The sequence below is a fragment of the Gracilinanus agilis genome, chromosome 4 (genome assembly GCF_016433145.1).
Source record: "Gracilinanus agilis isolate LMUSP501 chromosome 4, AgileGrace, whole genome shotgun sequence".
NCBI classification, from domain to species: Eukaryota; Metazoa; Chordata; class Mammalia; order Didelphimorphia; family Didelphidae; genus Gracilinanus; species Gracilinanus agilis.
The window spans coordinates 451190563-451202995 of record NC_058133.1 but is presented as its reverse complement, the minus strand read 5'-3'; the positions used below and the strand labels follow the sequence as shown (position 1 = coordinate 451202995).

At 33.4% G+C, this 12433-nt stretch overlaps 1 protein-coding gene across 1 annotated transcript in view; it reads left to right on the top strand.

Annotated features, from left to right (window-relative positions):
* Window positions 1-12433, top strand: part of COL11A1 (collagen type XI alpha 1 chain) — a 268654-nt gene that overhangs the window by 164935 nt on the left and 91286 nt on the right. Inside the window, exons 35-37 of the mRNA XM_044675498.1 lie at window positions 6989-7096; window positions 8032-8121; window positions 8384-8437. Coding sequence (XP_044531433.1) covers window positions 6989-7096; window positions 8032-8121; window positions 8384-8437 — 252 coding nt within the window. The remainder of the gene's footprint in view (window positions 1-6988; window positions 7097-8031; window positions 8122-8383; window positions 8438-12433) is intronic.

Below are 12433 nucleotides of genomic sequence, written 5' to 3'. Positions count from 1 at the left end.
AAAAAAATCTCAAGAATTAGAAGTGTTTATAGGGGAAAGAGATATTCCTTAGGAGGTAGTGAGCTTCCTTTTACTTAACTTCTTCAAGCAAATACTAAATAACCCCTTGTTGGGTATGTTAGTAAAAGTTCTTTTTTGAGATGGTTTCTCGGGTCAGCTGTGAGATTATGTGTGGTAGCTAGCTGTCACAGTGGATAGAGCAAGAACAAATCTGGCCTCAGATTCTTACTATCTGTGTAATTCTGGGACAATTTCCTCATCTGTAGAACAAGCTGGAGAAGGAAATGGCAAACCACTCCAATATCTTTACCAAGTCCAAATGAGACCATGAAGGGCTGAACCTGACTTAAGATGACTGAACATTGACATGAGATTATTTGATGAACCTACATGCTCTCATTTCTTTAATTCCAGACATGTAATTTCATATGGTTAGGGAAGTTTCACTATAGACATTCTCTCCAGGGATGCTATATCAGCAACTTGTTTACAATTTACTATTTCAATTTCCTGAGGGTCCTAGGAAACTAAATGATTAGCCCATGCTCATCTTGTTAGTTAACATTAAAGGCAACTTGAATCCTGGTTTTCTGGACTTGCAGTTCCTCAGATAAGCTATCTTTTGATTTCCATATTAAATTGAGAATTTCATGTTTGTAATATATTTCATTTTCTCCCACCCCAATTGATTTGTGGTTATTTAATTTTTAATATGACATTCAGCTTTGATTCTCTGAGCACCAAGGGGGTAAATTATTATTGCTAGATGACAGGAAACGTGTTCACAATATGCCAGGTAATACAAAAGTCCAAAGAATGAATGATTAGCATATGAATTATTGAAAATAAATTCTACTTATTCCTCAACTCACTAGCATCTTTATGGAAAACTGATGAGTTAAAAAAACTCACCTGTAAGATGCATCAAGCTAAAAGAAGCAGCTCAAAACAGAAACTTTTTTTAAATCTATTTCTGAAAAGTTGTGCATGTTCTGGGTTAAATTTTGATCTGTAATTGACTTGAAGTTCAAAGGGTTTGTGTAATCATACCTGAAGCTGAAATTTCGCCCTGCTAATGAAATATTGCTGCAGAATGAATAGCTGCTGAATTTTTAGACTAAGAAGAAAAGCATTTTAGTATGTGTTTGTGTGTTTAAAAAATTCAAAAATATATTTGAACAATGTAGACACATTAGTAAAATGACATGGAATTTGAAAATATAAATGTTCTATGCCTGGATTCTATATCATCTTTCTCACTATTAACTTTGAGAGAAAAAATAGAATCCAATTTACTTATTCCCTTTTTGATGAAACATAGTAGAAAGCAAATGTGAATTTCCTTACATTGAATGAGTTCTCCATTGCTATTCATTAGTTTTAATTAAAAGCAGTGCTTCCTAAAGGTTATGTTACTGAGATTACTACTAATATAAAGACTTGTTTTTGACCTATGGCAAACAACTTCAAAATCTGCTTTCTGAGAGAACGTCATAAAGAAGAAATAAAACCCTATTCCTTTTATTTGGAATGCTTTAAGAAGAGAAAGGCAACATAGTAGAATAGAATATAAACATCATGTGACTTCTCTAAATCTTTCCAAACCTCAAATCTTTTTTTTTTATATCCTCTCCTGCCTAGTTGGAATCATCTAAAGCTGTCAAAGGCATGTGTTCTCCCCTCTGTTCCCTCTCTTCAAGGCAGAAAAAACAGCAAGTGTCCTTTATTCAGTATGCATTTTTACTGAATTATTAGCGTTTATTGGAACTTTAGGGAGACTAGCCTTTTGTTATTTCAAACACAGGTATGGCTTTGTGGAAGACCAAGAAAATTATTTCATAGGAATTATATTGATTGTAATAATGAATATCCTTCTATTCCCTTTATACAGAAACAAAGATCTTCATTTTCACCTCAGAGACTTCTGTTATCAATTATGAATGAATTATATTCCCCAAGGATAGTATTGTCAAAGGGAGATAGCTTTATTGAGGTTAAAGAGCACTAGGATTAAAGTCCAGACTTGAATTTAAACCTCTGGGTTGACACTTATTTTTGTTACCTTGAACAAGTCACTTAGCTTTTATAGTTTCAGTTAACCCACCTCTAAAATGAAGGAATGAGACTAAATGATTCCTAGGGTCCCTTGCAGATTTGATCCAATCAAATTAAATAAAATATAATCATAGTAATAAATACAAATTCATACATGTAGGTTAAAACATGTAGACAAGGTACCAATAGATACTGATAAAATGAATTTCCTTATCTTAGAGTTCTCTATTTTAGTGCAGTCAGGGGTCTCATTTCTTTCTATATACCAATTCAAAAATTACATATATATATATATTACATACATATATATATATATATACATCACTAAATTAGACATGAGAAAAGACACAAAGTCCTTTCCCTCCTGGAATTTATAAACCAGAAAGTCAAGACGTATGCAAATAACCGTGATACTAAAAAGTAAAATATCTGAATATGCAAATTGTCTATGATTTTCAAAGCAGATTGCAAGAGTTTGCAAATTAATAGATAAATCCCACTTTGCTGCTTATGGGCCATAGAAGTTAAGTAATTTATGCATGAGTCATAATGCTTATAAGTGCGTTAAGTTAGAAAGTGTTCAAATATTCAGCAAGGACATTGAAGAGCTTTGGTTTCATAACACGGGAGAATTAGTTGTTGAACTAATGATATTAGAACTGGCCATATTTAGGTTTTTTTTCTAGTAGAATGCAAACTCCTTGTGGGCAGGGAATAGTTTTCTTTGTTTTTGTAACCGTGGAACTAAATAATTTCCAAATCTTCATCACACCATGCACCATATCATTCCAGTACTCTCCAAGAGGTTTTCTTGACAAAAATACTGAAGTGGTTTGTCATTTCCTTCTCCAGTGGATTAAGCCAAAGAGTTGTTGTTAAGTGATTTGCCCAGAGTCACACTGGGAGTGAGTGCCTGAGAACATATATGAACTCAGGTCTTCTTAGGTCCAAGTTCCACACTCTATCCACTAAGCCACCTAGTTACCTCTGTAGCATTTAGCAAGATGTTAAGATGCTTGTGGTTATGGAGAAGACTTAAGAGGATGAGAGGACATGATTGTTACTAGGATGAGTATCTTGTTGAAAAATTTATTCTGCTTTGCTCCAGAGAATAGAACTGTGAGAGTAATGAGCAGAAGTTGCAGAGTCAAATTTAAGCTTGAAATAATGAAAAATTATATGAAAGATTTAGAGCTGTCCACATGGAGGAATTAACTACTTTGGGAAGTCTTGGGTTCCTTCTCATTGGAGATCTTTAAATTGACACTGGGTAGGTACATTGTGTAGGAAAATTTTGTTTTTGGTTAATATCAGGCTAAATGACTCCAGAGATCCTTCTAACTCTTTAATTTGGTCAAATAGTTAAGTCAATCAACACATTTATTTGGCACATTATGTGATGTTGAAATAGAAATAATAGAATTATTGAAATCAGAAAATTAAAATTTCTTAAGGTTGGAAGGGTCGCTTAGTAAAACTATTGCCTTTAGGCAGAATTGTATTTCAAACTTCTAAGGTACCAGAGAATATTTCCTGATCTTTAACAGACTTTCAGAGGATAACACTACACAAGATAACTAATCGACACATTCAATTGCTGAATAGCCTGGTCCTGAAATTCTTCTTGCTTTAGATTGAATCCATTTTCTTTTGTTTTATGCTAAGTGGAGCTAGAGCACAGCTGGTCAGCCTCCTCTTGCCATAACAAGTTTAAGTGAAAGCTGATTAAATGGTAGCACCACAAAGCAGCAACTCTCTGGAGGCACTTAAATGACCTGACATTTTTCAATGTGGCATTTGCAGCAACTGAATGCAGCTGGCTATTTATTTCCTGTAGCCTTGAGCAAATGGAAATCCCATCTCCCTGGCTTCAGGATTCCTCAGACACATATCTCAGAACTCACCTCAAGGAATAAGAGTCACTGTTAGTTTGGGTTTAGGGAAGTCACAGATCAGGAGGGTTATTTAGGGGGTTCTTTCTGATCCCTGGAAATCCCAGAGGGAGATCCTTTTGACTGAGTCTTGTCACATTTCTGAAGATGGGAAGCAGGGGAACACTTGTGCAAAGGGAAAGAAAAGACCTAAACAATGGATGTTTGTATAGATAGCTTGCTACTTCTCCAAGAAATACTCTAGATCCTAGGCTCACTGACAGCAAAGTCGTTCAAAATAACATCTCATCTTACTTTGAATGCTGATACCTTTTAACTATTTTAAATTCTCAATATTTTAGTCGTTTTTCTAACCTGGTTCTCAGACAAATTCATATTAGATACTAGAATTGGAAACAGCATTATTGAATTTCAGAATTTTAGGTTTTGTAGAAATCTTCGGAATTGTTCTAAATCAAACTCCCATATTTTCATTGCCACGTTAGACAATGCATTCCATTTTGGGACATTGTTAGAGGTTTTTTATAATTGAACCAAATCCTGCCTGTATTTTCCTGACTGCTATTGTTTTCAAGACCATACGACTATAAAACTTCTTTGAAGGAATAACGCTTTAAAAATGTGAAGATAATTGTCATCTTTTTTCTCTCCTTGTGGAAATATTTTGTCATTAGATATGAATACAGTGTTTTGATCATTTCTAAACCAATCAAAATTTTATTCATTCTGCTTTCTGCTCTATTAGAACCATAGATAATCAGAACTGGAGGAGACCTCAAAGGTCAAATAATTTAACTTCTTCCTGAATAGGATTTGTCTCTATGATGTACTTGACAAGTTAAGTGGTAAAATAGCCTCTCCTAGAAAATCGTTACTGATAGCAACCCATGGGCAGCTTTGGATGCATAAGGTTGGATAGTTTTCCAAGAAAGGGGGGAAATTGAGTTTTCTTTTGAGCCAACATATGTCTTTCTGTAACATCTATCCATTCCTTGTAAATACTACATCCTGAAATAAAGCAAATCAAATCAAAATCTTTTGATACACAATGGCCCCTCATATATTTGAAGACAACTGTGATAACCACTGTTACACTCTTAATTCTCCAAACTAAACATCAATTTCTTGCATATCATGGTTTCAAGTTTCATCCTAATCATCCTTTTCTGGATGGTCTTCAGATTTCCAATTTTCCTCCTAAAATATGAGAAATAGAACAGATTGCAGATAGCAACTAACTGAAGCAAAGGTCTGCAGCTTCCTTTTTGTAGACATTGTATTATCATGAGTATTTTTGTTGTTGTTCTACTGGTTTTAAGTCACATCCAACTCTTCATGACACCATTTGGAGTTTTCTTGGCAAAGATAATGGACTGGTTTTGCCATTTTCTTCACTAGGTCATTTTACAGGAAAGTGATGCAAAAAGGGTGAACTGATATGCCCAGGGTAATACAACTAGTAAATGTTGAGACCTTATTTGAACTCATGAAGATGATTCTTCCTAACTTCAGGCTTGGAACTCTAAACATTGTACCACCTACATACTCAAAGTAGTTTTTTTTTTTTTTTTGCTACCATATCATGTAGGCATTAAACTCAAAAGAATTTAATCTAACATATATTTATTTAGAACAATCCCACCTAATCCAGCCCCACCTAATAAGAAATTACTCAGTATCTACTATTTGTAATATGTTTTACTAGGTACTAGAAAAATAAGAACAAAATGGAAAATTATCTTTTCTTCTATTCGGAAAAAGCTTATATTTAGCTTGGAGGTGGGTCCACTATGTAAACAGGTGAATGTGTATTTGACTTTTTGAGAAGGAAGATCTACTATAGTTGTCCCTGAGCACAGTCTTGAGCAAAGCTGAGGAATCTGAGACAGAATTAAGGAAAGATTATATGCCCAAGAGTATAGTCTTTACAAGGGTATAAGAATGAGTGATGTAATACTGAGGACAGCAAGTATACCTATTTGGCTATTGTGTAGAATGGGATACTATTAACAGGATGAAATAAACCTAGAAAGAGAGGTCGGTCAGTCAGTCAGTCAGTCAGTCAGTAAATTGGTTAGAACCAAGTAATGAAAAGCTTTAAATATAATGCTCAGAATTTATAGCTAATACAAACATTCAGTAAATACTTCTTCATTGATTGGATTTTCCCCAATATATTTAATATAAAGAATAAATCCTTTCACATTTTTATTTGTATTGCCATTTTTATTCTTTGACCTATACTACCCTTGCTTGTCCTTACTAAAATTTGTTTTACTTTTCACTTCTCAATATAATTAAAACCTCTTTAAATTAAATCCCAAGTTTTATCTTCAAAGATCTGGAGTATCTTCTGTAAAGCTAGATTGAAAAAGAAAATTGGTGAAATATGTGGAACTCAACATCATTCAGTCAAGCAGAAGTTGAAACGATCTTGTTTATTCTTTAGAACCTGAGAACCACAAAGATAGCCTTACAGTAGCCTCTAGTAATGACCAAATACTGAGAATCATAGTCTCTTAATTCTCTTAAAATTCATTTATTAAGGAACTCAAACATGTCAGTCAATGAGTATTTATCAAATGCTTATGCATTATAACATATACCATATGTTATTAAGTCCTTAGGCATGGGGTAAAGCACTGGGAATATAATCAGAAAGAAAGTTCTGGACCTCAAGGAACTGTTCTAAAAGGAGAAAACAACAGATACAAGGAAATTGAAGGGGCACATGGGAGTGTGGGAAGATAGGCTCAGAGAGTCCTTGGTTGAGGAAGTCCAGAGTATAGCCGAGAAAAGGACAATGACATGCGTGGGCTGAGAGACCTCCTAAATGGAGATTCAGGGAGGAGCCTTTCTTTTAGAGGGATGCTAAAAGGATGAAATGTGCTTTCAATTTGGGAAAAATAAAACTGTTGTGAGTTTCCAGGAGGAGATTTTTAGAACATGGCATAAGCTCACTGTGAAAAGAAAAAGTATCATTGTATTTGTTTCTTAGCTACATATAAGCAGTCGTTGTAATGAGTTTTTCTTTCATTCAGGGACCAACTGGTGAAACTGGTCCAATAGGTGAACGAGGTCATCCTGGACCTCCAGGGCCTCCTGGTGAGCAAGGACTTCCTGGTGCAGCTGGAAAAGAAGGTGCAAAGGTAATATATAGGTTTTTAAGTACATTTTAAGCATATATTGTTTTGCTATAACTATTTACACATTATTTAATGCTTCTGTAAATAATGGAATAATAGAGTTACAATAATATACATTGTAAGTAATATATTTTAAGTGAGTCAGTAACTCAGTAATGGTTATATTTTTTATTATTTTTTCAAGGAACTTATGTTTTAATAAAAAACAACATACATGGAAAAGTGATTGCCACAATTATCTATGATTTAGTTATATTTTAAAATATATGCTTTATTTAAAATATAGATAATACTAAAGAAATTTGGTTATACTGTTATATACTATTACTTAAACAGTAAATCAGCTTTAAAAATGTTTTAATTGCCTATAATATTAAAATATCTGTTGCTTTTCCTAAATTTATACTCCATTTATCATAGTTGTTTATACTTGCATCTAACTGGGTATACCAATCATCTTATTTTAAAATATACAGTCTTCCCTCACTATATTGCCATTCACTTATCAAGGCTTCACTGTATTATGGGTTTTTTTTAAAATATCTAATTCTGTATTTACATTTATCACAGCACACTATTGGCTGATGGAATGAAAGGTGACCAACCACAGCACTGTTCTATATCCTGGGCACTGATTAGCTCAGTGACTATAGGTTAATAAGAGTGTGGAAAAGATTTATAGGAGAATGAGAAGGGTTTATAAGACCTTAAAATATGTATATGTAAATAATAAAATAAATATAATGCTGTTACTTTGAGGATTCTCTGGAACGTAACTCCCATGATAAGTGAGGGATCACTGTATAGTTTCCATTGCATATGTTCATCTTTAGTCAAACTCAAGTCTTAATATTCAATTAAAGTGGGATAATCATGGCTTATTAGTGACATTTGTCAATTTAGCACCCTATTCTTAAATGTTTATAAAATCTTTATAGGGTGACCCTGGTCCTCCAGGTGTCTCAGGGAAAGATGGACCAGCAGGACTTCGTGGTTTCCCAGGAGAAAGAGGCCTTCCTGGAGCTCAGGTACAATAACATAAAGATAAAGAATAAGAATTTACTTTTATACAGAGACATTTTCTTAACTCTTATCTAAATAAAAACTAATTGCCCATAAATATGGTTGTAGAATTATGAAATCTTATGTTTATTTTTATTAATTTATTCTAAACTTAATCATATTTGCTCTGTAAAATCCTTTGAATTGACAGTTTCATTTCCTTAGAAATCATCATCCCTTTCCTTTTTTATATTCTAATCATCTATATTCAATTTCGCTTTATTTTAGGGAGCACCTGGCCTGAAAGGTGGGGAAGGTCCTCAGGGTCCGCCTGGTCCACTTGTAAGTAATATTAATAAATCATTCAGCTAGACATTTTAACAAATGATTACTCACATTTATTTGAACTCATACTATAATAATTTCACTGACACATTGTGGGAGGCTATAGATAACTCCTGTCAGTCATATCAATCAGTGATTGTTTTCTACTAATTACATTTGCTAATGAGTACATAAATAAAAGAGATTTAGGCTAAACTAAAATATTGTTTCCACCTGCTATCAGTAGGTAGAAGTAATTCACTTGCTCCTTAGCAGCTTTTAAGGAGAAAATATATTTTAAAAGTAATAGAATTTCCTACTCACCAAAATTTTGGAAACATAAATGTAATATGTTCAATAGACTTTTATTTTATTCATTTCAACATTTTGTCACAAAAGGTTTAATCTACCATATAGTATGAACAAAATGCACTCAGACTGAACCTGTATATTTTATAGAGTTTATCATTTGGCTAATGATGTAAATAATTTCCACATAAATATGAAAGCTAATCATCTAAATAATTATGAAAATTGCCTTAACTCATGCAACATTAAAAATTATCAGAAAATTGGTCAATCACAGATTATATCCTCATTTATTTCTTCCTTTGGGGAAAAAATCTTAATCATCTTCTTTCTCTCAGTTTTTAAATTGTCCTGGAGTAGTAATTTCTTGAATGCTTTAAATGACTGGTTGTATTTGTGACTCTAGAGTCTCAAAGAATATTGGGACCTGGAGATTAAGACTTTAAGACATAGAGATCATGTCATCCAACCTCATTTTAAAATGAGGAAACTCCAAATGACTCTTTTTCCAGGGCAAAAACTAACTTGAAAGGTCTAACAGAGGACATTGTTGTAGGGATAAACAAAGTAACTAAACATATTTTATCTTTACCCAAATATGATATATCTATTAGTCATTATATCCATAATACAAAACTAAAAATGACTGGACATTTGGGATCTCAGAGTTTTAGAATTAGCATTGAAAGAAACTTAGATGGCATCTAATTCAACCACCTTTTAAAGATGAGTAAATAGGTCCACAGAGTTTAAGACTTCTTCAACATTATATAATTGGTATATAAGTGGCAACAGAATTTGAACCCAGGGATTCTGTCATTCATACATACTCAAAGAAAACACAAAGGAAGGTGCTTCAAAAAAAGAAAAAGAAAAGAAAAATCCTAAATATAATCCTAGCTTTGGAAGAGATTTTTCTCATCCCATCTCTACTCTAATTCATAATTCTTCCTACCATGTCTTTAAGGGTTAGTCATCCAGTGTCATAAAATCATAGATTTAAATCCAGAAGGGACTTTAGAGGTCTTTAGATACAACACTCCCCTCTTATTTACAGCTGAGGAAACTGAGCATGGAGAGGTTAAGGGACTTCCCCATAATCTCATAGCTATTAATTATCTGAATCAGGTTTGGAATCCAGGTTTTCCTAACTTTAATCACAATATTCTATTCATTAACAATGCTGCTTCTCTTCCTAAAGAATTTGGAGAATTTTCTGGAGAACCAGCTGCTTCCTATAAAACCTCCTAACAACTTTAGATGTTCAAAAATCCTACATTATTCTGAACTGAATTTTTATTGTCATTGTTTAGTCATCTAAATCTTCATGATCCCATTTGGGCTTTTCTTAACAAAGACAGAGAAGTAGTTTTCCATTTCCTTCTCCAGCTCATTTTACATATAATAAAGTGAATATAAACAAGTAAAATGATTTAGGTGACATACCTAGGAAATGTCCAAGGCCAGATTTGAATTAAATTCTTCCTGACTCTGGTCCTAGGGGTCTATCCCTTTGCTTTATTATAATCTCTGCCCATCGATCCTAGTTTTGCTCCCTGGAACTGCAATGAACTAACATAATCCACTTCCACTGCCATCCTTAGATTTATTAAGCTAGACATTCCACCTTTCTTTTAAGCTAATCATCTCCAATTGGCTAAAATTTTATTTATATATATATAAATAACATGGTTTTCTAATACACTTCCTGTGTTCCTCAACACTGTCTTTTGGCTGTTCATCATAGTAAGATATATAATGCCTTTACCTTTTGCTAGAATTTTATATTATATTTATATAATTTAAGATATATAATGCCTTTACATTTTGCTAGGATTTTAGACTTAACTATTTCAAATACCTGGAACAACCATAGTCATTTATAGAGTATAGAAACGAAACCTGTTAATTACATAACATTTGAAAAGGAAGAGACAGAAATCATCTGTGGAAGAACTTAATATACGTACGTTTTACTGGTATATTTAATAGAATCTTTTTAGGCTTACATCTCTATTCTTTTGCTTTATGATATTATATTACAGTGGAATGCTGATGAGATAGCTCCCTCTTTGCCTCTTTCAGACATTTTATACCACCTCATTAGATCATAAAATAACCAGATCATACCCTTTTAGAAGACATAATTTTGTCTCTCAATTTGCCTAATGAAATTATGGACCTTTGCAGTTGTGTCTTACTAATAAAAGTCCATGACTATTCTCTTTTTTAAGTCTTGCATTATGATAAGAAAATTTATACTTAAAATATATCAGGTAATATAAATAATTTTTTGGAGAGAAGGGAAGTTGAAATTAAATGATTATTTGAAAATAGCCAAAATGGTGGGTGTATACTTATACATATATATGCCTACAATTCTACATACAGATACATATGGATATGGATATTTATACACACACTTATTTGGGAGCATTTGTTGTATTATTCCTTCTATGACACAATTTGGGAAAATTGTGCTATTGCCATTGAGACAGGTTGAAGAGGTCAGTATTATATATCTTTGGTCTAGGTCAGTGGTTCCCAAACTTTTTTGGCCTACCACCCCCTTTCCAGAAAAATATTACTTTGCCCCCTGGAAATTAATTTTTTAAGATTTTTATAGCAATTATTAGGAAAGATAAATGCACCTGTGGCCATCGCTGCCTCCCTGGATCACTGCAGCACCCACCAGGGGGCGGTGGCACCCACTTTGGGAATCATTGGTCTAGGTTCTTTTTCATTTTGTGTACTTTATGCATTCTAGACTTGGTACATTATGGAGTCTACTTAGATTAGATATCATTACAGACAGGAGTAGTAGATATTGGACTCTCAGAGTAGAGAGGAAAAGTAACACGCAGTAGTAGAACAAATTCTCATTTCAGTAAGGAAACTGGGTTTGAAAAGTCACTCTGAAACTATCTGTGTGATCTGAGTCAAATCCTTCTTGTCCTTTCTTACTTCATGAACTGAGATTGTTTGAGTAGAAGATATTTATTATTCCAAATCTGCTCTAAAATTCCAAGTTTGCTCAATGAAAGAATAGGTATTCACACAACACACTGTTTTTTTTTTTTTGTTTTGTTTTGTTTTGTTTTTTTAATCCTTGCCTTCTCTCTTAGAATTGATACTGAATATTGGATCTAAGGCAAGAGGGGTAAGGGTGAAGCAATTGGGTTTAAGCAACTTGCCGAGGGTAATATAACTAGGAAGTATCTGAGGCCAGATTTGAACCTAGGACCTCTCATCTCCAGGCCTGGCTTTCTATCCACTGAGTCACATAGCTGCCACTCAAAACACTCTTTTAGGCATGAAGAGAGATATTTAGAATGGACCCAAGTGAAACAATAGATGAAGTTGAGAAATTAAGAGAGGCAGTTTTGTTGAAAGAGTAACTGGCTGTTGAGGTAGAAATTCTAGTTCAAATCCTGCCTTTGACATCTCTGTGACCATGTACGTTTTTCTTGTCTGTAAAATAAGAGTGCTGTTCTTGAACTTTCAGATCTATTTTAACTCTAAGTCTATGGTCCAATGACTGCAAAAAAAATTGGGAAAGAATGTGAGGGAGGAAGAAAAGGAAAAAAAGAAAGTGATGATGGAAGAAAATAAGCATAAAGCAATTATGTTATTTTATCTATATCTTTATGTTAGAGAAACAAATTTCTTTTATAGTCAATGAGTAATGCAGCAACACATTAAAAT